This window comes from Coenobita brevimanus, chromosome 9 (genome assembly GCF_032717465.1).
Source record: "Coenobita brevimanus isolate Jiangsu-jjx chromosome 9, ASM3271746v2, whole genome shotgun sequence".
Lineage (NCBI taxonomy): Eukaryota > Metazoa > Arthropoda > Malacostraca > Decapoda > Coenobitidae > Coenobita > Coenobita brevimanus.
This window is the reverse complement of record NC_136962.1, coordinates 74,907-98,990: the sequence shown is the minus strand read 5'-3', so window position 1 is coordinate 98,990 and position 24,084 is coordinate 74,907. Positions and strand designations below refer to the sequence as shown.

The 24,084-nt window shown below is 43.7% G+C and overlaps 2 protein-coding genes across 3 annotated transcripts; both read left to right on the top strand.

Annotated features, from left to right (window-relative positions):
- Window positions 1–3,237: 3,237 nt before the first annotated feature.
- Window positions 3,238–13,541, top strand: LOC145409361 (uncharacterized). 2 transcript variants are annotated; one of them, XM_080279834.1, is made up of 11 exons: window positions 3,238–3,359; window positions 4,576–4,751; window positions 6,432–6,681; window positions 7,547–7,753; window positions 7,961–8,170; window positions 8,699–8,915; window positions 10,069–10,158; window positions 11,095–11,193; window positions 11,562–11,698; window positions 12,482–12,672; window positions 13,196–13,541. In XM_080279834.1, exons 2-11 carry the CDS (start codon window positions 4,580–4,582, stop codon window positions 13,348–13,350), a joined length of 1,728 nt encoding a protein of 575 aa, XP_080135960.1. In that variant the 5' UTR covers window positions 3,238–3,359; window positions 4,576–4,579; the 3' UTR covers window positions 13,351–13,541. The 2 variants fall into 2 exon arrangements, with proteins under 2 accessions (XP_080135960.1, XP_080135968.1); XM_080279842.1 differs by lacking the exon at window positions 10,069–10,158.
- Window positions 13,542–16,039: 2,498 nt separating this feature from the next.
- LOC145409318 (ubiquitin-conjugating enzyme E2 A) lies at window positions 16,040–23,763 on the top strand. Its single transcript, XM_080279792.1, has 5 exons — window positions 16,040–16,225; window positions 18,074–18,154; window positions 18,503–18,707; window positions 19,808–19,936; window positions 21,236–23,763. The coding sequence occupies exons 1-5, from the start codon at window positions 16,182–16,184 to the stop codon at window positions 21,272–21,274; spliced, it is 498 nt and encodes a 165-aa protein (XP_080135918.1). The 5' UTR covers window positions 16,040–16,181; the 3' UTR covers window positions 21,275–23,763.
- The last annotated feature ends 321 nt before the right edge of the window (window positions 23,764–24,084 follow it).

Genomic DNA, 24,084 nt, shown 5'->3' with positions numbered 1-24,084 from the left:
GGGTAGAGCTGTGAGAGGCAGACCAAAAAAAGACCTGGGATGAGGTAATTGAGTGTGACTTCATGGATAAGGGACTGAATAAATAGGCTGCTGGATATAGAGCAGCATACATGCAGATTGAAAAAGACTTGGGATGTGGCCATACAATGTGACCAAAGGGGTGAGGGACTGAACAGAGCAGCTGCTAGAGATGGAGAAGCATGGAGAGCTGCCATTAAGTGACCACGGTTGATGCATGCAAGCATATTAGAGCAACAGGCCAGCTACCACCCCTGCAGGACTGTCGTGTGCAGTGGCTGATGTTCCCTTGTGGCTGGCAGCACCTCACCACAGCAAGGCATGGGGATGTGTGGTGGTTTGGTTCCTGGGTGGACACTGCATTTACATATGTACCCAGTTAACAGGGGCCCCATAGTAGGCTTCACTTCGTTATATACTTACATGGTTATCATCCAGCAGTTTATATGGTGTCTCAGTGTAGCTTAAAACTAACAAGAGCTGAGGGTTTGAAATGATCATGCAAAAGAGCCAAATGGTGAAAGAACATTTTAACATAAAACACGATTACACTACTGCTTAAACCTGAATTGTTAGAAATATCTTTTGAAGAAGAGTCTCAATCATCACTGCTCTCCCCTAGTTGGCAAGGATTAAGTGTAATTACTTGGAAAATAAAGACTGATGTTAAGAAGCCAGTGTTTATTGACAACATTTGTGCTAAACTGTGTTGTACACTGAAAGGCTGACCATAGGAAGAACAACTCACTAGGCAACATCCTTCCTATACTGTCCTACTGCTGTTCGAGCCGTGGCAGTGTGGGATGGGGACCTAACAGTATATTTCTGTGCCTGTCTTGTAGGGAATGTATCTGTTTCCACTCTAACCCATTGTCTGTTGCCCTGATCCAACACAAAAAGATCTCTCTCCATTTGTTCCAATCCTCTTGCAGCTTTGTACATCATTTATAACGGCTCCAATGTGCTTGTACATGTCAGCCTTAGTCATCTAATGGCGGCTCTCCACACTGTTTGATCTCTGGCAGCCCCCCTATTCAGTGCCTTATCCCTGAGTTCACACTTTATGACCTCGTCCCAGGTCTTTTTCAGTCTGCCTCTAACAACCCTACCCTCAACGTTCACACCTTTCACCCTCCACACCCAGTTGTCATCCTCCATCCTCTCCACATGCCCAAACCATCTCAGTCTACCCCTCCTTACATGTGTGTCTTTTAATGTGGAGTTATGTGGAGAGACAGACAGACAAATGAGGAAGTGAAGGAATGGAAACGAACAAGAGTCATTTTATCTATCTATCTACTGTGTGGCCAGATGGCTTAGTCCTATTAGGGGTAGCCACAAACAAATCACCTCCATCTTGCCCTATCCTTTGCCATTTGTCTGCCCTTCCCCCAACTCACACCATCCTCTCATATCGTTCCCTCATCCCTCTCATCTCATCCTCGGTCTCCCCCTTCGCCTCACTCACATACGCATACGCTCTTCTTGTCAGTCTCTCTATTCTCTCCATCCTTCCTTCTCACCCTTGGTCTCCCCCTCCTCACACATACACTCTTCTCGTCAGTCTCTCATTCTCCATCCCATCCTTGGTCTCCTTCTCTCCCTCAGTCACATACTCTTCTAGTTAGTCTCTCATTCCCCATCCTCCTCGCTACATCTCCACCATATCCTCTCTCCTCATCCTATTCCCCTCCACCCCACTCACACTCTCCTCGTCAGTCTCCCATTTACCAGAGAGAGAGAGAGAGAGAGAGAGGTGAGGGCCCCGTCATATTCGTGCAGTGAATGGATGCATGGTGGGCGTAACTCTAGCCCAGGGATCGCTGCTGGATAACACCTGCTTAAACTGCTTTTCATCTTTTTATGGCGCATTTTTGAACATGTCGTGCTATACTTGGACAAATGGTGCTTTCTTAATAGGTCAAGCTGTATAAAGATGTGAGTTTCTTCCATGTATTAGTTAGATTTATTTCGAAGTGTCAAAGAGTTGCCAGACGACGCAGTGATTTGCCCGCGGTTTTCAAATTTGATGGAATGGTTGAGTCTAAAGACTGCTGTTTTCCTTGATATGCATAACTGTGGTAAAGTGGCTTCCATTGGGATATTATCTAGGCACACCTTCCTAAGTGGTTGTGGGCTAAATACATACATGATATTTAAATAAACTTACTTAGCAAGGTTGACGACCGTTGACGACATTTCCCGCAGACCAGCTTCCCTCTTCACCTTGATATCCCGTAATTTCCCTCATGGTGGATCACAAGGGAGTCGGAAAAAGTCGCACAGAAGGTCCATGAGTGTTGCTGCAGGCCAATCAGTCCATTAATAAGGGCAAGAAAGCACCAGCAAAAGAGCACACATCGAACATTTGGCGCCAACCAAGGGAGAGGTTTTGTCACCACTATAATTCGGCGATTATCTCGGACTGATGATGAGTAGAGGTGAAGATTAAAACGGGAATCTTCATTAGCTCAAATTAACAACATATACTACAATTATAGCGGCATTTTATTCATCAACCAATCATGTATCACAGCAGATGACGAGATGTATTTTTAGATGAATCTGCAGGCAGGGTTGCCAACTTGGTGTTTTTGGCGCTAGATTTAGTGCTCTTCATAATGATTTAGCGCCAAAAAAATTTTAGATTTTCTTCTATATCTAGCGCGTTTTGAAGTCCAATTTAGCTCGACAATTTGAACTGTTCATCTATAGTTCAGCGCGTTTTATAGTTGAGCTAAGCGCTTTTGAAGATTCCTGCTTTGCCATAGTAGATTCTGCAGTCAGCCAACACCCGGGCTATGAGACACTTGCACCAAAATCTCATGGCCCAGTCAGTGAGCAGCGGAAAATATTGGTTGTTCAGTCTCTGTTTCTATAGGGGCCTCTGTGGGTATGGGGTGATGAGGGCGGGAGGGATGCTCAGATGAGATTAGATAAGCTAGGTGGATAAAAATAACCACAAGTCAGCGTTACAAGCGTTACGTTTGGCGGTGGGCCCCCTGGTATGTGCTTATCTCCAGCAATGGCAACCCCATGTCAAAAATCCTAACCATTTCCCCGAATAGTAGCTGCCAGCCCCAGGAACAAACCGTGGCGCCGCGGGATAGATCGATAAATAGATAGATTGGCTGTGTAGATAAAAATAGCGACAAGTTAACGAAAACAGCGTAACAATGGCAACGCTGACAACAACATTGGGCCGGCATAGTATTGGAACCTGAGTGACCCTGTGGCAGGAATCGATGTGGAGTCGTGGAGCCAATTATCCCTGCAATTAAGGCCCCTGCGTCTCGGTGGCAGCTTTTACATGCTGGAATAGAGGCTCCCAGTGCATGGAGGTAAAATATATGTGGGCGGTACTATCTGGCATGGTTTTATAGCCCTGAAATAAGGTGTCCCTAATCCTAATCTGTCATCCATTTTGGGAGCTGAGAAGGATGGGTATTTAGCCTCTGCCTGATTGTATATTTTACTTTATCCTCAGCAGAATGGCGAGTTTATTCGATTAATGTGGTTAAATAGTCGCCATTAACTCATATATTCTGACAACGCGTCTAATTTAAGCCTAGTTACTGCAGACGAATTTATTTTTCATTTTCACTATTTTTACGTGTCTGCTCAGTTCTTAGTCATAGGTGGTCATATTGGAGGGCTGGTTTGACTAGTAACCAAGGAGACTCATTTCTGCCTCATAACAAGGGCCATCATTGAAGTTTATGCCCACAAAAACCTTCCTTTGCCTAGTAACCAAGGAGACTCATTCCAACCCAACCATAGCTGAGTATTTGAGGCATGATAGTGGCTCAGTTCTATCAGATGAAATTAAAATAACTATAGTGAAGGGCAAAATTTTTTAATAGTAACCAAGGAGACTCATTCTGTCCTCATAACAAGGCTTAGTTGAATTTTATGGATCCACAATCTCTCTCTCTCTCTCTCTCTCTCTCTCTCTCTCTCTTTCTCTCTCTCTCTCTTTCTCTCTCTCTCTCTCTCTCTCTCTCTCTCTCTTTCTCTCTGAACATGGAACCTCAAAAATAGCAGGGTGATGATGATGATGATGATGATGATGATGGTAGTAATTTGATTTAGAATAATAATTATAATGACTACTTAGTGATATGGTGAGTGGGAGTGGGGATTGACTAGGAGAGATGCTGGATGATGATGATAATAATGAGATTTTGAATAATAATAATAATAATAATAATAATGGTAGCCTGATGAGATATACAATAATGATAATAGGAATTAGGGTTAGCAGGAGGAGGATGGTGGTGGTGTTGATGATGATGACAGTTATTATTCATATATTTTATGTAGGTGAAGTGGAGGGAGGGGAAGACTGAGGATGAGGTGGAGGGATGGAGTGGAGAGGTATATGAGAGAGGGGGGTGTGAGTTGGGGGTGGGCAGCCAAATGGTGGGTGACAGAGCGACTTGGAGGCGTTTTGTCTGTGGCCACCCTTTGCGGGATTAGGGCGTTAGGCCATAGATAGATAGATAGGGTATTATTGTTGGTTTATTTTTTGTTTTTTTTTCTGTTTCCCCCCCCCAGTGGTATGGCGAGTGGGGTTGGAGATCGGCTAGGAGTGGTGCCGGTGGTGACCTTACGCCACAAGATGGATGCTCTTGTCTCGGACCTCACCCACGCCCTCGATGAGTCGCAGCTTCCACAGTACCATCGCAAAAGACGAGGATATAAACGCAGGGTGAAGCTGGCCAATAATCTGGGTTAGACGGTCGCTTGTTTACCTTGTCGTCTGTTCACTTGTGTAACCCTCCTCAGGTAATGTGAGGTCTGTGGCACACAACACTACTCTTCTTAGTGTTTTTTTTCATTCATTGCCAGACGCCATGTATCCCAAACGGGGTGGCCAAGGGCTTAGAGTTAATTGTTTTACAGGGAGGGGCACTAATCCTCCACCAACCCCACTTGACACGTAGGGATGCCAACAGCATCTGGTGTTCCCAGGCGGTCACCCATCCAAGTACTAACCAGACCCAACGTTACTTTCTTAGTGTTGTTTCATATATTACTATAAGGCCTTGGGATCTGGTTTACCCTCCACCTTCCTGACTAGTAGACTAGTTTAAGGAGGTGATGGGGTCAGTTCGGGATCTGGCTCTGTTGTCGCGATAAAGGGCCTTTGGGGTCCCCCACTTTACCTAACCTGTGATTATTTTCCCATATAGATATCTTCCATACAAATTTTTTTTTTGTATGACGTTCTTCTCTTACTGCTTACAGAAACATTGGCCATTACTGTACAGCTGCAATGATAGACACTGGTGGAACATATCAGTGTTGGTATGGCAGCCACTAATATCAGAATGAAAGACTGACTAAGCGGGTGTATGTAGGGGAGGTGGAGGGAGGGAGAGGGAGGGGTAGACCGAGGATGAGGTGGAGGGATGGAGTTGAGAGGTATATGAGGGAGGGGGTGTGAGTTGAGGGGAGGGGAGTCAAATGGTGGGTGACAGAGTGACTTGGAGGCGTTTTGTCTGCGGCCACCCTTTGCGGGATTAGGGCGTCGGGCTATAGATAGATAGATAGATAGATAAAACTTGTCAATGTTTCTTCATTTAATTTTCCATAAACTATTTCGTCACTTATATTTCCATACATTTTGCACTAAATTGAAGGAAAAGGCTTACAGGAGCTGTGTAAAAGTGATTGTTTCAATAAATTTGTTGTAAGTATTTTTGATGATTTTTTAAAGATTGGGGTCTGACACACCCCACATTACCTAAGTAAGGATAAAATTATGGGTTTACCTGAGAAGGGTTATCCGTTCACCTGTGTATGTGATGGAGTATTTGTTCATTCATCCTGTTATTCATCTGTTCATCTGTTCACTTATTCATTCATTCATCTCTTCATCTGTTCACTTGTTCATTCATTCTTTTGTTCATTCATTCATCTGTTTATTCATTCTTTTGTTCATGTGTTTGTCTGTTTGTTTATCCTCTTTTTCGTTTATCAGATCACTTTTTCATTCAGTCATTCTTTTATCTATCTATATGTCACTTTGTCTGTCTATCTATTCAGTCCTTCCTGCCTTTCTTCCTTCCTTCCTTTGTTTCCCATCTTGCTTGCTTCCTTCCCTCCCTCCTTCCTTCCTTCCTTCCTTCTTTCCTGCCTTCCTTTCTTCCTTCCTTCCTTCCTTCCTTCCTTCCTACCTTCTTTCCTTCCTACCTTCTTTCCTTCCTTCCTTCCTCCATCCATTCATTCATTCATGTATCTCTTCATCCATCCATACACTTCTCTCTGTCATCATATTTCTGTATTCATTTATAATGGCTTTAATAAAACAGATAGATAGATATAGTAATAGATAGATAGATTAGTAACCATGGCAACAGACTAGTAAGCAAGGAGATTCAGTTAACCCAGCGTCGTATATCTTCCAGGTCTGTCTGTTACTCGGGGAAATCAAAGCGATGATTCGTCCAGTAGTTTGGGCGAGGTGTTGTTGTCGCAGGATAATAAGTCGTCAATTCCGCTCACCGATTCTGACGACCTTAGTCCCCCCAGCCAGCCCAGGCACCGCACCCAGCCCCTCCCCCACCACCACCACCACCATCATCGTGCGTCGGCAAATCTCGTGGAGTCCGATTCTGTCAACGAAAACTTCTCTCCATCACGACCCCATAACAGAAGGTAGGGAGAGAGAGAGAGAGAGTCTAAATGATGAGGAGAAAGATGATGATGATGATGATAGTGCAAGTTTGGATAGAGAGAGAGAGAGAGAGAGAGAGAGAGACTGGGTAATTACAGAGATCATGACACTAACAAGAGATAGAGAAAGGGAGGGAGAGTTTGAATGATGATGAGGAGAAAGATGATGATGATGACAATGAAAGTTTGGTTAATAATAATAATGATGATGATGATTGTAGGTAAGATGATGATGAGATGGATGGTGATGGTGATGATGATGATGATGATGATAGTGTTAAGGCATTGATGATGATGACGATAATGTTGATGATGATAGTGATGATGATGATGATGATGATAGTGGTTAAGATGATTGGTAATGATGATGATGATGATGATGATGATAATGGTTAAGATGATTGGTAATGATGATGATGATGATAGTGGTTAAGATGATGAGGAGATGATTGGTAATGATGATGATGATGATGATAGTGGTTAAGATGATGAGGAGATGATTGGTAATGATGATGATGATGATGATGATGATGATGATAGTGGTTAAGATGATTGGTAATGATGATGATGATGATGATGATGATGATGATGATAATGGTTAAGATGATTGGTAATGATGATGATGATGATAGTGGTTAAGATGATGAGGAGATGATTGGTAATGATGATGATGATGATGATAGTGGTTAAGATGATGAGGAGATGATTGGTGATGATGATGATGATGATGATAGTGGTTAAGATGATGAGGAGATGGATGTTGATGATGATATTGATAGCGTTAAGGCATTGTTGTCGTTGATGATGATGTTCTAATGTCTTCTAGTATCAATGATTCTTCGCACAGACGGAGAAAATGTAAGCGTTTGGCGCTGGACCCGGAGGTGCCGTCCCCCTCTACCTCCGCCGCCACCCCCCCGCCCCCTCCACCCGCCCCCATGCACACCCCGCCCCCCATCAACAAGGCCGCCATCAATCCGTCCTCCGCTGGGTTGATGTCGGCGGTGAATCGCAAGAAAAAGGTGCTTCGACAGTCACCTGATTCGGAAAACAGGTGAGTGTGCGGGATTTTACGATGATCGGGTAGATAGATAGATAGATAGAATGTAGGCAGTTAGTAAAATCTTCAGACTAATTAAAGCATCGTAATACAGGCGTCTGGCCATAGATAGGTAGATAGTTAGATAAATAGATAGATAGAAAGATTGATAAAATACAATGGGAACCCAATGGACCACAGGCTGATGTCAGTACCCCATAGGTACCTCGCGATCTCTGCCGGGAAACGCAAGAGGGGGCGGGAGCGGAGTGCCGAGTGGTGTGGCGGGAATGTGCATCATCATCATCACCACCACCACCACCACCGCCGGTACTCATCACACCTTCACCACCCCAGCCTCCGCCTCCACCGCTCATCGCAGCCTGGGACGGAGGATAGCATGGATTATGACTACTCCGATGAGGCTAATATGTACGTTTGTGTGTGCGTTTTGTGGTGTCTGTGTGTGTTTGGTGATTGTGTGTTTTGTGGTGTCTGTGTGTGTTTGGTGATTGTGTGTTTTGTGGTGTCTGTGTGTGTTTGGTGATTGTGTGTTTTGTGGTGTCTGTGTGTGTTTGGTGATTGTGTGTTTTGTGGTGTCTGTGTGTGTTTGGTGATTGTGTGTTTTGTGGTGTCTGTGGGCATATTATAGTGGAATGTGTGTGTTTGCGTACTGTTCCTGTGTGTGTGTGTGTGTGTGTGTGTGTGTATGTGTGTGTGTGAGAAAGAGAGAGAGAGCTTTTGTCAGTTAGGCTATACAAGGGACACAATACAAGCAGGAGTTTGAGTGAGATAATGATAATAATAATAGTAATAATGATAATAATAATAATACTTCTCCCTCTCTTACTCTCTCCCTTTCCCTCTCTCACTCTCTCCCTCTCTCACTCTCTCCCTCTCTCCCTCTCTCACTCTCTCCCTCTCTCACTCTCTCCCTCTCTCACTCTCTCACTCTCTCAGGGAACACAGTACAAGCGAGAGTTCCAGCGAGAGTGAGACAGGCATATATACCTGTGATGAGGGGCGGGAGGCGGACGACGAGCAGAGTGACTGGTTTGCCGAGCCCGACCCTGTTTATGGCGTTCCGGGCGCCCCCGTACCAGCCCGGCAGAGGACCCCCGCTGGCCGACTGTCCTGGTGGAACGACAACGACATCGGGTTATCGTCCTCGGCCAAAGTAAGCGCGTTTGTCTGTTTGTTTATGTGTCGGTTTAACCTATGTATCTATCTATCTGTCTCTTAGTTCTCAATCTCTGTATATGTCTATCTATCTATCTACCTATGTCTTTGGCTGTCTGTCTGTCTGTCTGTCACAATTTATCTATCTGTCTATAGTCAGGCTGCCCTCATCCCCAGGCTCCCTCTCCACCTCACTCATACACTCCTAGTCAGTCTCTTATTCATGCATCTTCTTGTACTTCCTTCATCTTAACTTGGCCCAGATTTTCTTCATCCTTTCTGTAGCACTTCTTCATGACTAGCATCATATTGTAGTGTTAATCTAATAGCTCAGCCTTCAAGATGGAGAGATGGCAATGTTAGGCCAAGTTAGAGTAAAAAGAGTATTGAATTAAGTAAGAGATTGTTTTGTGGGTGTAGTGATTAACAAATTAAAATATTATACATCCTCTCTAATCCAACATAAAAATAAGCTTTGTTTTTAAAGATACATGCTGCTTGATCTCTGGCAGCCTCCCTAATCAGTCCCCTATCCCTGAGTAACGTAGACAGTACTTAATCTCTGGCAGCCTCCCTCTTCAGTCCCTTATCCCTGAGATCACACTCTAAAGCCTGGGATGAGGTTGTAGAGTGTGACCCCAGTAATAAGGGACTGAATTGGGAGGCTGCCAGAGATTGAGCAGCATGGAGAGGACAACAACTGGGTGTGGAGGGTGAGAGGTGTGAATGTTGAGGTTGTGTTGTGAGAGGCAGACCAAAAAAGACTTGGGATGAGGTCATAGAGTGTGACCTCAGTGATAAGGCACTGAATAGGGAGGCTGCCAGAGATCAAGCAGCGTGTATATTACTCAAGGATAAGGGACTGAATAGGGAGGCTGCCAGAGATCAAGCGGCATGGAGAGCCGCCATCAGGGGACCAAGGCCGACGCATGTTGGAGCCTTCATAAACTAAAGGAAACAAAACGTACACGGAAATGAAGACGTACAGTGGAAAGATTGTTTTGGCCAAATGTATGTTTGGATTTGGAAGGGTGTGTATTACTGTGTGTGTAGGAGTACTTAACAACACATGTGTAGTGATTGTAGCGAGTGTAGTGTACGTTGAGCGCTAACCATAACAGCATGAGTGTGTCGTATCCTTTCCTCCACAGGCTCTGTTCAAAGAGCGATATGAGACAATGTCCGTCGAGAACCAACAGGCCTGCAGGCTAAGGTTCCAAAAACTGAGAGAGAGATTGTTGGTGAGTAGTGATGGATTTGTTGTCTGTGTTTGGGGAGGGGGAGACCGAGGATGAGATGGAGGGTGGGGAGGGGGAGACCGAGGATGAGATGGAGGGTGGGGAGGGGGAGACCGAGGATGAGATGGAGGGTGGGGAGGGGGAGACCGAGGATGAGATGGAGGGTGGGGAGGGGGAGACCGAGGATGAGATGGAGGGTGGGGAGGGGGAGACCGAGGATGAGATGGAGGGTGGGGAGGGGGAGACCGAGGATGAGAGGGAGGGGTGAAGTAGGCTAAGCTTCCAAAAACTACGAGGGAGATTGTTGGTGAGTAGTGATGGATTTGTTGTCTGTGTTTGGGGAGGGGGAGACCGAGGATGAGATGGATGGAGTAGAAGAGAGGGAGAGATTGAGGGTGAAGGGATGGAGTAGGAGGGAGAGGCAGACCAAGGATTCCAAACGCTAAGAGAGAGACCATTGGTGAGTAGCGACAGAATCGGTGTCTGTTGTGGTGCTGTTAGTATGTCAAGGCAAAGGGAGGGGCAGATTGAGGATGAGAGGGGTGGAGTAGGAGGGAGGGAGTGACCAAGGATGAGATGGAGGGGCGGAGTAGACAAACGCCCGAAGTCTTGAAGTGGAAGCTCACACCTTCAATGTAAGTGGTGAGCTTGGAAGCCCACACCAGCATACTGAGCCATACAAACTAACCAATACTGAATTAGCCTAGTATGGATGGTGGGTACTGGTGCTGAAGTGGTGACATGTAGTGTGTAGTCATCTGTTGTGTTGGTAGTAGGGGAGAGACAGACTAAATCCCACGGGTAGATGTGTTAAGAAATTGTCCGAACTTGATGTAACTAACGAACTTGAGAATTACTACACACACACACACACACACACACACACACACACACACACACACACACACAGCCCAACCTAATCTAACCCTTCCCCAACAGAGACGCGAAATTCGGGCAGGGAGGCGGAGATTGAGGGACAGAAAGCCAGGATTCAGCATCGTATCGTCTGTCAATGATAAAGTGTCCAGATTTTTACAGGTGGGTGTGTGTTTGTGGAGTTGGGGTTGCTGCTCAAGGGTTGGGGACTGGTCAGAGAGAGAGAGAGAGAGGGTGGGAGAGGGAGAGAGGGGTTATGTTAAGATTTCAATGAGTGGTGATGATATTAATAATGGTGATGATGATGATGATGATGAGGAGGAGGAGGAGGAAGAGGAGGAGGAGGAGGAAGAGGAAGAGGAGGAGGAAGAGGAGGAGGAGGAGAATAACAAGAAGAGGAAGAAGAAGAAGGAAGTAGGAAAAGAAGCACATGATGAGAATGATGATGATGAGGGAAGAATGATGATGATGATGATAATAATAATAATAATAATAATAATAATAATAATGATGATGCTTTTCGCCGCCAGGACCCTTGCCAGAGTGAGTTGCGTTTACGTCCGATGACAGACAAAGATCGAGACCAGCTGCGTCACTTAGCCAACCTGTACTCTCTCTCCATCCACAGCACGGACGACCACACCGCCCCCATACTCACCAAGACCAGGTAAATATCTATACTCATTTCCCTACAAATTGGCAAAGATTTGTTTTGTTTCAGTTATGAAGGCTCCAGGTCACTCACTCTCCTAGTTAGTCTCTCCCATGCAGCTCCCATCCTCACAAAGACCAGGTAATATCTGTACTCCTTTGGCTGCAAATTGGTGAGGACTCGTTTCACTTCGTTTATAAAGTCTCCAAGTCACTCACACACTCCTAGTTAGTCTCTCCTCCAGCTCACTCACTCACACTCCTAGTTAGTCTCTCTCCATTCTCTCCTACACAGCTCCCATCACCACCAAGGCCAGGTAATTCCTACATTGCTTTCACTGCAGATTTTAGGAACAAAAACGAAATGAGGAAGTGAAGGAGCGTTGTGGTGTGGATGTGGATGTGACAGGAAGCGTTAGGAGAAACACACTGAGGTGGTTTGGCCATGTGGAGAGGATGGAGAGTGAGAGACTGACGAGGAGAGTGTATGTGAGTGAGGTGGAGGGGGAGAGAGGGAGGGGAAGGCCAGGGATGAGATGAAGGGATGGAGTGGAGAGGTATATGAGGGAGGGGGGTGTGAGCTGGGAGCAGGGCAGTGAAATGGCAGGGGACAGGGTGACGTGGAGGCGATTTGTTTGTTCCCCCCCCCCCTTACAGGATTAAGGTGTCTGGCAATAGATAGATAGATAGACAAAAACGAAGCAGCGATTAGAAGTTGACAAGGGAGTGGCTTGACGATAACAGTGATGATTATTTTTCATTCCAGGAATACGATTATTATTATTATTTTTTTCTCCAGGAACACAATAACGAAGCAGCGATTGGAAGTTGACGAGGTGGTGGCGTGTGGGGGTTCGTGGCCCGGCGGACTCCCTGTTCCGCTGAGTGACTTGAAGAGGCGGAGACGGACCCCCCCTCCCCCCCCTAGCAATTTAACCGAGGGCAGTAACGACTCGGTGGAGAGCGTCAGTACCACCGCTCCACACCAGGGTAGGTAGTGGTGGTGGTAGCAGGGGTGATGGTAGTTGCTATAAGAGTGAATATGTTAATGTTGAAGCAGCAGTAGTTGTGTGGTAGTAATAATAGTAGTAGTAGTAGTAGCAGTAGTAGTTGTGTGGTAGTAATAATAGTAGTAGTAGTAGTAGTAGCAGTAGTTGTGTGGTAGTAATAATAGTAGTAGTAGTAGTAGTAGCAGTAGTAGTTGTGTGGTAGTAATAATAGTAGTAGTAGTAGTAGCAGCAGTAGTTGTGTGGTAGTAATAATAGTAGTAGTAGTAGTAGCAGCAGTAGTTGTGTGGTAGTAATAATAGTAGTAGTAGTAGTAGCAGTAGTAGTTGTGTGGTAGTAATAATAGTAGTAGTAGTAATGGAATGATGCATAATAATATTTAAATAATAAGTTAGGCTAATAATGATGATATTGATGAGTAAGACTAAGCTTTGGATATTGATGATGATGCTGTACGTCAATAGGGAGTGGGAGATTGATGATGATGCTGTTCCTCTATCACACAGGGAGTGGGGGCTTCCGACCGCCTGTGCCGAGCGTCAGTTGGGAGGACGACGTGGGTGATTGTTGTGCCGATTCTCTCTCCGAGCGTCTGGCCGATTCCGAGCCTGACCCCTTGCCCAGCCCCACCTCCCTCGGCCTTCATGACTGTACCCTCTAAATGAGTTATTATTATTATTATTATTTTTATTATTATTATTATTATTATTATTATTATTGTCATCATTTTTTACTTTCTATCATTGTGCTTCCTTCCTCAGCCTTTATGATTCTTCACTCTGTTTATTATTATTATTATTATTATTATTATTATTATCATCATTATTTTGTATTTCCTATGCTTTCTTCTCCTTCCTCAGCTTTCATGGTTGTACTCTGATTATTATTATTATTATTATTATTATTATTATCATTATTATTATCATCATTTTCATTTCTCTCTCCTATCTCCCTCAGCCATCATGATTATTCTATTATTATTATTATTATTATCATTATTAATATTATTATTATTATTATTATTATATCATCATTATCATCACCCCACCATATCCAGACTGCCAACCATCATCATCATCATCATCATCATCATCATCATCATCACTACCACACTGCCATGCCAAGAATGATGATAATGATGATAGTGATGATGATGATGATGATGATAGTAGTAGTAGGAAAGTCACATTTGATACACTGAAATGTACAAATAACACTGAAACGTGTCAGGAAGCTCCCTAACACCTGTTCCTAAGTGATTTATTTTTGGATATGGCTGATTAATATATATGTATGTTGTATATACAGTATGGTATTACTGGAAGATTTTATGTAACGCAGAAGAGGACAGTAAGGTGTAATAAGCGAAATAAATCACATAGGAAAAAGTGTTAAGGAGCTGTATGGAGAGTATGGCAATATTGGAAGGATTTATGTAACACAGAAGAGGACAGGTGTAATAAGCAAAATAAATCACATAGGAAAAAGTGTTATGGAGCTGTATGGAGAGAATGGCGATATTGGAAGGATTTATGTAACACAGAAGAGGACAGTAAGGTGTAATAAACAAAGTAAATCACTTAGGAAAAGGTGTTAGGAGCTGTATGGAGAGTATGGTGATATTGGAAGGATTTACATATCACAGAAGAGGACAGTAAGGTGGAAAAAACAAAATAAATCACTCATGAAAAGCTGTTAGGGAGCTTCCAAGGTGGTAGAGGCTGGATTGTAATGTGCCATGACCTGTCTGGGTGAAAGAGGTCTCCCTTTCAATTAATTCATAAGATTAATAATTGTAATTATTATTTGACAGTTTGACTCAGTTTCTGTCTTTCTATCTGTCTGTCTATCTATCTATCTATCTATCTGTTGCCAGATGCCTTAATCTTTGTTAGGTGTGGCTACAGACAAATCACCTCCATGTCCTCCTGCCCTCTTCTGTTTGGCTGCCCTCCCTCCAACTCAGCCTTGGTTGCCTATTGGCAGCTTTCCATGCTGCTCAGTCTCTGGCAGCCTCCCTTTTCAGTCCCATATCCCTGAGGTCACACTCTAGAACCTCATCCCAGGTCTGTTACGGTCTGCCTCTGACAACCCTACCCTCAACATTCACACCTCTCACCCTCCACACCCAGTTGTCATCCTCCATCCTCTCAATGCTGCTCAATCTCAGGCAGCCTCCTCATCCCAGGTCTTTTTTGTTCTGCCTCTCACAACCCTACCGTCGACATTCACACCTCTCACCCTCCACACTCAGTTGTCATCTGGTACTAGTCACAAAGAAGTGCTATGATGTAGAGCGTTAGGAGAAATACATTAAGGTGGTTTGGCCATGTGGAGAGGCTGGAGAGTGAGAGACTGATGAGGAGAGTGTATGTGAGTGAGGTGGAGGGGGATAGAAGGAAGGGGGAGGCCAAGGATGAGACGGAGGGATGGAGTGGAGAGGTATATGAGAGAGAGAGACAACTGAAGAAGATTGAGGGATATGTAGGAAAGAATGCAGCTCTACGTGAAGGAAAAAAATCAGGAAGGAAAATGAGAGGAAAATATAATCAAGGGACAAATCAAGAACAATTTGAAGTGACAAGAGTATATTATAATTTTGTTGTATAGGAAATATAATGCTATATTTGTAATGGTATTTATTTGTGGAGACGTGTAAAAAAAAGGGTATACTTATGTGTGGTGTTTTATTATTAGCCTTGTGTGTGTGTGTGTGTGTGTGTGTGTGTGTGTGGGGAGAGGGGAAGGGTAAGGTGATGGAGGGATGGAGTGGATAGGATGGGGAATGAGAGACTGAGTCGAAGAGGGAGTACTGTTTATGACTGAGGGGGAGGGGTAGGCCAAAGATGAGATTAAGGGATGGAGTGAAGAGGAAATAAGACTGACTAGAAGAGTACTTAAGCAAGGGGGAGGAGGAGAACAAGGATGAGATGAAGGGATGGGGTGAGGTAACAGGAAACCATGTACCGTATTTCGCTGGGAGGTAACCATACAGAGATGGGGAGATTTCTTGCTCATAACGCCACTCAGGGAAGCGTGAGGATGGTCAGTTGGTCACCCTTGCCTTAAATGACTGATGTGGCTATGATTGGACTACCACTACTACTATCATTACTAGTAAATAATATAATACCACAAGCTATTTTTATGGGCAGGGTTACCTATACTACTAGTGCTGCCATCGCAGTTACGGTATAGCAGCCTACTACAACTACTACCACAAGGGCTACCACTACCATCATCATCATCATCATCATTAACATTATTATTATTATTATCATCATCATCATCACGCAAGGCGATGCTCCTTGCTCCCTGGTGGTGGCTGCTGGTATCATAGGGCAGTGACGTCACGGGCCTGGGAAAGCTTGAGGAGCTGTGTGTAGTGGCGACGGTTTGGGCTTTATATTCATGTGTGAGGCGACCTGGAGCTGCTAGTCAATAGTTTTTGCGTAGAATAGTGTTTAGTTAGTCAAAAAATAGTTAAATAAGATGTCTACGCCGGCAAGACGGAGACTTATGAGGGATTTTAAGAGGTGAGTCTATGGGGAAAATGGAGGACATGTTAGTTTGTATCAGCTGACCTTGTTATGCCTTTCCATTCAAAATTATCCCTCCCTTGCCATTAATTTCCCCGCCATGACCCATTTCTCTTAATATTGGGAATTTTGGCGTGGTTCTGCCTATCCAGGTGGTACAGGTGTCAGGGCAAACTACGCAGTAATATATTCAACTATTCCTTTGTTGTGTTTCTATAAATAAAAATTTCCAGTGGCGTAATTGCCTCCCAGGACCCAAAAAATTAATGGATTAGGCTCAGTGGGATTCGAATCATGGCCCCACAGGCTAATGAAGGCCATTATGCTGTTAATTATGGCCAAAAGATCATTATTTCTGATGATATTATGTGACGTTGCATCATCCTTGGGTATAATTATTTTTTTTATTTTCCTGTTTCGTAATTCAACTTCTCGAATATAATTTTGGGTTGATTTTGGAAGCTATGCAATTTACCATGATCAAAATAGCAATAGATAATTTTGAATGGTAATAAAATAAGGACGATGACACCATTACTTAAATATATGCTTTAATTTAATCATATATACGATTTTGCAATGTGTTTTTATTTCTGTATCAAAAATTTGAGCTGATTTTGGAAGCTGTTTGAGTATTTGTGGCCAGGATTGCAATGAATAACTTAAAATGGGATTAAAGCTGGTTTTTCTGTGTGTGTGTGTGTGTGTGTGTGTGTGTGTGTGTGCATGTGTGTGTGTGTGTGTGTGTGTGTGTGTGTCATTCATTCTCATCCTTATATTTGACGTACAGTGAGTTAGGTTAGGATAGAACTGTGTGTGTGTGTGTGTGTGTGTGTGTGTGTGCATGTGTGTGTGTGTGTGTGTGGTGTGCATGTGTGTGTGTGTGTGTGTGTGTGTGTCATTCATTCTCATCCCTATGTTTGACGTACAGTGAGTTAGGTTAGGATAGAACTGTGTGTGTGTGTGTGTGTGTGTGTGTGTGTGTGTGTGTGTGTGGTTATACAGACGTCCCTGAACTCCCATTCCCCCAAAAGAAAGATAGTGGGCTACAGGAGAGGGGGAATTTCAGCCTGCAGTCCACTGGGTTCGTCTATTACTAATACTACTACAACTGCCATTACTACTACTACTACTACTACAGAGAAATATAACCACCTTATTTTGCATATTCCTCTGTGTGTTTTCCTTTCCTTAGTGCTTTAGGGGATTCGTTAAGGATATTTCAAGTCACAGTGTTTTTCATTTCCTGTAAAAGCTGCGAAAAATGTTTAAAAATGTGTTTGTTTACAGATGGCACTGTGTGGTGGATGGCGACAAGACAGATGCCATCGTAGAATGCTATTTTGAAAAGAAATTACCCATATCAGTGCAAATTTATCCAAACCTAACCTGAATTATCATAACTCAGTCTTCTTTATCCTTATCTAACCTGTTTTATGCTAACCTAACCATATTATCGTAACCTAACCTATCTATCTATCTATCTTTTGCCAGACGCCATAATCCCGCAAAGGGTAGCCATTTGACTTTGAGTTAGTTGTTTTACGGGGAGGGGCACTAACCCTCCACCAACCCACTTGTCGACACGTAGGGAGCACGTATGGTTTGGTTATATGGTTACCACCCAGCGCTGTAAATGGTTTCCTGGCTTAACTATCACATATATAATCGTACTTTCCTTGTCCGTTTGCTAAATCATCACACTGGTACTCAAAAACACTACAGCTACTACTACCACCACAACAACTACTACTACTCCAGTTTGGCCATTATTATTATTATTATTATTATTATTATTATTATTATTATTACAGTCATGCAACAAATCAACTCTATTTTTTTCAGGTTGCAACAGGACCCACCCGCTGGAGTCAGTGCCGCTCCCACAGAAAATAATATCATGATTTGGAACGCTGTCATCTTTGGGTGAGTTTCTGTAGTCTGTTCACTGTTCTGTCTACCCATCTATCTATCTATTGCCAGGCGCCTTAATCCCGTAAGGGGTGGCCACAAACAAATTGCCTCCATGTCACCCTGTCTTCCACCATTTCACTGCCTTGCTCCCAGCTCACACCCCCCTCTCTTATATACCTTTCAACTCCATCGCTCCATCTCATCCTTGGCCTCCCCTTCCCCCTCCCCCCTCCATCTTACAACACTCTTCTTGTTAATCTCTCACTTGATAATGATGATGGTAGCAGGGGCATTGTTGATGATAGTATTGACGCTAGTAGGGGTATTGATGCTGTTGCTACACCCGTTTCTTCTCGACAGGCCACATGACACCCCCTTCGAGGACGGCACCTTCAAGTTAACCCTGGAGTTCACAGAGGAGTACCCCAACAAACCACCGACAGTCAAGTTCGTCAGCAAGATGTTCCACCCCAATGTTTACGCCGATGGTGGGATCTGCCTGGACATCCTACAGAACAGATGGTCGCCCACGTACGATGTAGCCGCCATCCTTACGTCTATACAAGTGAGCGTTTTCATCCGAGGGAACTGGGTGACGGGTTTGGGTTGTGCTATTGTTGTACCCTCATTGGTCTTCGGTGATGCAGTAACACATAGAGTAATTTGAGAGTTGTGGAGTTACATGGAGAGAGTGACTGACAAATAAGGAAGTGGAGTGTTATGATGTGGATGTGGATGTGTGTGTGTGTGTATGTATGATAAATGTTTGTGTGTGTGTGTATGATGTATGTATTTGTAAGTGTATGTGTGTTTTCATGTGTAGTTCCATGGAGAGACTGACTGACAAATGAGGAAGTGAAGGAATGTTGTGTAGATGTGGATGTCTATGTGTAAGTGTTTGTGTGTATGTTTTTGTGGAATTACATGGAGAGGAAGACTGAGAAATGAGGAAGTGAAGGGATGTGTGGATGTGTATGTATGTGTGTAAGTATTTGTATGTGTACCAGTACATATGTGTGTTTTCATGTGGAGTTACATGGAGAGAGAGACTGACAAATGAGGAAGTGAAGGAGCGTTGTGGTGTGGATGTGGATGTGATAGGAAGCGTTAGGAGAAGCACACTGAGGTGGTTTGGCCATGTGGAGAGGATGGAGAGTGAGAGACTGATGAGGAGAGTGTATGTGAGTGAGGTGGAGGGGGGGAGAGGGAGGAAGAGACTGAGGATGAGATGGAGGGATGGAGTGGAGAGGTATACAAGATAGAGTCGTGTGAGTTGGGGCAGGGCAGCAAAGTGGCAGGGGACAGGGTGACATGGAGGCGATTTGCTTGTGGCCACCCCTTACAGGATTAAGGCGTGTGGCCATAGATAGGTGTGTGTGTGTGTGTGTGTGTGTGTGTGTGTGAGACGTTGGGAAGTGTGGAGGTCAGGAACGCTGCCAGCAATATTTAGTGGGCTGCAGGCTAAAACTTTGAGAAGTACCGTACTAGGATAGGTGGATGGTTAGGTGGAGTAAGGGTGATGATGATGATGATGATGACTAATAATTGTTCTTTTAGTTATTTTTGGTGGTGAGGCAGAGTTAGGATAATGATGAAAAATGAACGTTATTCTAGTGATTGTGGTGATGATGATGATGGACGCTAACAACCCTTCTTTGTTTACAGTCGTTGTTGGATGAGCCGAACCCTAATTCCCCGGCCAACAGTCTGGCCGCGCAGCTTTATCAAGAGAACCGACGTGAATATGAGAAGCGTGTGGCGGCCATTGTTGAGCAGAGCTGGTTAAATTTCCAGGTAAAGATTAATTATAATGAGTTTGTTTGCTTGTATCGGTGCTGTAATTGTCTTGTTTAATTGTCTTGTTTATACAGGCTCCAGTGTGTTTGCTTGTGTTGGCCTTGGTCACCTAATGGCAGCTCTCCACAGTGCTTGATCTCTGGCAGCCTCCCTCAGCCTCCCTCTTCAGTCCCATATCCCTGAGGTCACACACTATGACCTCATCCCAGGTCTTTTTCAGTCTACTTCTCACAGCGCTACCCTCAACATTCACACCTATCACCCTTCACACCCAGTTGTCATCTTCCATCCTCACTACACACCCAAACCATCTTAATCTACCCCTCAGGTCAACTCTGGAACTATCAATTTTTCCCTGTATTTCCTCCTGCCTATGACCTCCAGTCTTTTCAGTGTAATGTGTCCAGGCAACTCAGAATGAATAGATCTTGAATTTGACAAATTTTTTTCATGGAGGAGTAACTTTCTGGGTCTGGTTCAGAAGGGAGGGAATTCCTAAATATTGATATTGATGAGTTATGAAGTAGGAATTAGTCTCCTTGGTTACTATTGTGAGTCAGGCTTGCAATATTGATGATGATGATGTACCTAACTGTGTATTACTTACTTATTTATTATTGTCGAGCTGGCTGGATGAATGTTGTGAGGAGAAGCACATGATCAAGGATTTGACACCCCTTTTTAACGTGGCAGCGTCTGGACTGACTCTATGGCAGTGGTGTCCAACCCTTTCTAATTCTGCGCCCCCCCCACTGAATGGCACGTTGCCTGCACCCCCGTCCTTCCTCCTATACTGTATTGTACCGGCATAGTTGACACGTCAATAAATATCATAGATTCTTAATCTTTGACATTGTTTATATATTCAGGTAACTAGATTTCTTATTCATATCTGAAATATTTTCTCCATATTTAGAAATTACTGAATTCCATCATAATTCATAGTTTTCAAATATAATTACCCTCTTTATCAAGCCTTCACGTTCCCCCAGGCAGCCCTACATGCCCCCCAAGGGGGGCGCGCCCCACAGGTTGGAAACCACTGCTCTGTGGAATATGTTTATGCGACGCTACAAAACATGGTGAATGTTTTTGGCGTATCTGATAGAGCCAGGATGCCAGGGGCTGGAATGATGAGTGAATGGAAGCGTGACCCATTGGATTGGGCAGATTTGGGCTGTCTGGTCATTGCTACTCCTCACCCTGCCCTAGGGTGGGAAAGGAGGTCCTGATGATGATGATGATGATGGTGATGATGATGATGATGGTGATGATTTACTGTATTTATTATTCCAGGATGAGGACGAAGGTGAAGACATGAAGAAGGACACCTAGGGGGGCCGGGTTCAGGCCTGGGGTTCGGACAGCATCTCAGAACCCCTTCCCCCCCTCACCCCCACCCCCACACCACTCTTCTTTACCCGCTTGTTCGTTTATAACCCCCTCATGGCTGGGACAACTCTTGCAGCCTGTCCTGGCTAGCTTCACACACACAGACAGTTCCATCGGGTGAAAACTCTCTCTCTCTCTCTCTCTCTCTCTCATAGATCCAGTGAGGTGGGTAGGAATGAGTCTCCTTGGTTACTTGTCGATAGAACTTAACGATTCATTATTATTATTATTTTCATCATCACTCATTTGGTTTCTCATTTGACAGAACTCATAAAAGGTGAGTCTCCTTGGTTACTATTCAAATCAATTGCTCTTCTTTACACGTAGTCCTATATTGGTACTTCATTGACTTTTGTGCTAGTCACAAAGAAGTGCTATGGAAAGGATGTAGACAGTTTCTCTCTTTCTGTCTATCTCTGTCAATCTGTCTCTATCTGTCTGTCTGTTTTTATAACGAGATTAATGCCAAAATTTTGATGATAGTCACGAAGAAGTCTGTTTATCTATTGCCAGACGCCATAATCCCATAAGAGTGGCCATTTGTCTTTGAGTTAGTTGTTTTACGGGGAGGGGCACTAACCCTCCACCAACCCACTTGTTGACATGTAGGAAGCACGTATGGTTTGGTTATATGGTTACCACCCAGCGTTGTAAATGGTTTCTTGGCTTACAGGAAACCATTTGGCTTGTCACTCAATGTAAAGCCACCTGTAAAGGAAAGAAAAGCAATAAGAAGTGACAGGAAAGATGGGAGAAATAGGAAGAGAGGAGGACAGGCACAGAAAAAGAATGATAAAGGTGAAGGAAGAAGCAGGCAGCACTATATCAAGTGAGTGGATGATGGTTGTCACCACCTGCCACAGCATGAAGACATGCTATGGAAGAGATATAACACCAGAATTTGCTAGTCATGAAGAAGTGCTATGGAAAGGATCTAGAGCTTTAGTAATTGAGGTAGGAATGAGTCTTCTTGGTTACTAGTCAAAGATCCGTAACCCCTTGCAGCTTAGTCGATGGCCAGGTGTAGTCAGAGTGGAGGGTGGATTTGACTAGTAACCAAGGAGACTCATGCCTGCCTCACCGCTATAATCTGTTAAGTTTTAAGGTATCCAGTGGTCAGGTGGGGTAAGACTGTCAGTAGGGGTGGGTGGGGATTGCTACATTGCACTTCTTCATGACTAGCATTTTTCTACCTGTGGCTGGTGGTTTAGTGGGTTCAGGCTGTCAGCTACTGAGAAGGGTTCACGTAATATTCCCCTGCACTTCTTCATGACTAGCTTTTCATATTATTGGTGGTTTAGTGGGTTCAGGTCTTCACTTAATGGAATAATGAATCTCCATGGTTACTATTCAGATATTCTTTGCCTTTAACTCTCTCTCTTTCTCTTTCTCTTTTTCTTTCTCTCTCTCTGTCTCAATAGAACAGGGCAGGAAGTGGAATTACTGCGGTATAAGGAAAAAAATAGTGTTAAATCCTGGGTTGAGTCTCCTTGGTTACTATTCAAATACCTAGTGTTTTAATCCGATGGCGCTGCCTTATAATCTTGGTTACTGGCCGCATATCTGTGTTTTTGCCCAATGGAAATTATCGATGTAACTTACAGAGAAAGCATTTGTGTTTTACGGAAGTGGGTGATGAGTCTCCTTGGTTACTAGGCAAATATCTTTATTTTTCACCTGGTGGGACTGGGCAAGAAGTGTAATTACTATGGTATAATATCGAAGAAAGTGTTAGCTCCTGGGCCATGAGTCTCCTTGGTTACCATTCAAATATCTTTTTTTTTTTTTTATCTGATGGAGGTGGATTATAATGAGTCTCCTTGGTTACTAGGCGCATATCTATGTTTCTTTCACCCGGTGGGACTGGGCAAGAAGTGTAATTACTATGGTATAATATGGAAAAGAATTGTTTGTGAAATTTGAAATATTATTAGCCAGAGTAAGGTAGAAGAAAGATACTATGTGCTTCAATAAAACTAAATGGCTTAATAGGCTTTGTTTATACCCGAGGGAACTGGGCAAGAGGAAGGGAGATTATCGGATTTAAAAATATGTAAACAGAAGACAAGATTTTAGTTTTTGTTTTCCCCTGAGGGGACTGGGCAAGAGGAAGGGAAATTATCGGATTTGAATTGATAAAGACGAGTTATGTTTACACTCGAGGGAACTGGGCAAGAGGAAGGGAAGCTGTTGGATTTAAAATTATGTAAACGAGATATCAGTTTTAATTTCACCTAAGGGGACTGGGCAAGAGTAAGGGAAATTATTGGAACGTAAAAAGAGGAGTTATTTTCTTTTCACCCAAGGGGACTGGGCAAGAGTAATTCCTGTGGCTATTAATACTGAAATATAACGTATTTTCACTGGGTCAAATTATCTATTGTTAGCCCAAATAATTTAGAAGAAATTATTATAAATGCTGAATAAATATACACAACTTACAGATGTGTTTCTGTCACCTAAACTGGATTTGTGTGGGGGTTTATGTAGGGTGGTTTATGTAGTACAGCACTGGAGGGACTACTGCTGCTGCTGCTGATGCTACGGCTACTGCTACTACTGCAACTACTACTACAACAACAACTGCAACTGCAACCACAACTACTACTATACTCAGTTTTTTTATGGAGGCAAAAATGCACCTGATAGGTTGGTGATGGTTGAATGCAACATGTCCAAATAACATCATATTTCTGAGAATTACTGGTAATTATTTGCAATACTGTAGAGTACAATGATGTTCTTTGGATGTG

Excerpts from the sequence above, each read along its gene's own strand:
- LOC145409361 (XM_080279834.1), top strand. The coding sequence starts at position 4,580 with ATGGCGAGTGGGGTTGGAGATCGGCTAGGAGTGGTGCCGGTGGTGACC. Across the intron at positions 4,752-6,431 it reads GAAGCTGGCCAATAATCTGG|GTCTGTCTGTTACTCGGGGA; the intron begins GTTAGACGGTCG and ends TATATCTTCCAG. Across the intron at positions 8,171-8,698 it reads TACTCCGATGAGGCTAATAT|GGAACACAGTACAAGCGAGA; the intron begins GTACGTTTGTGT and ends TCACTCTCTCAG.
- LOC145409318 (XM_080279792.1), top strand. The coding sequence starts at position 16,182 with ATGTCTACGCCGGCAAGACGGAGACTTATGAGGGATTTTAAGAG. Across the intron at positions 18,155-18,502 it reads TGGAACGCTGTCATCTTTGG|GCCACATGACACCCCCTTCG; the intron begins GTGAGTTTCTGT and ends TCTTCTCGACAG. Across the intron at positions 19,937-21,235 it reads AGAGCTGGTTAAATTTCCAG|GATGAGGACGAAGGTGAAGA; the intron begins GTAAAGATTAAT and ends TTATTATTCCAG.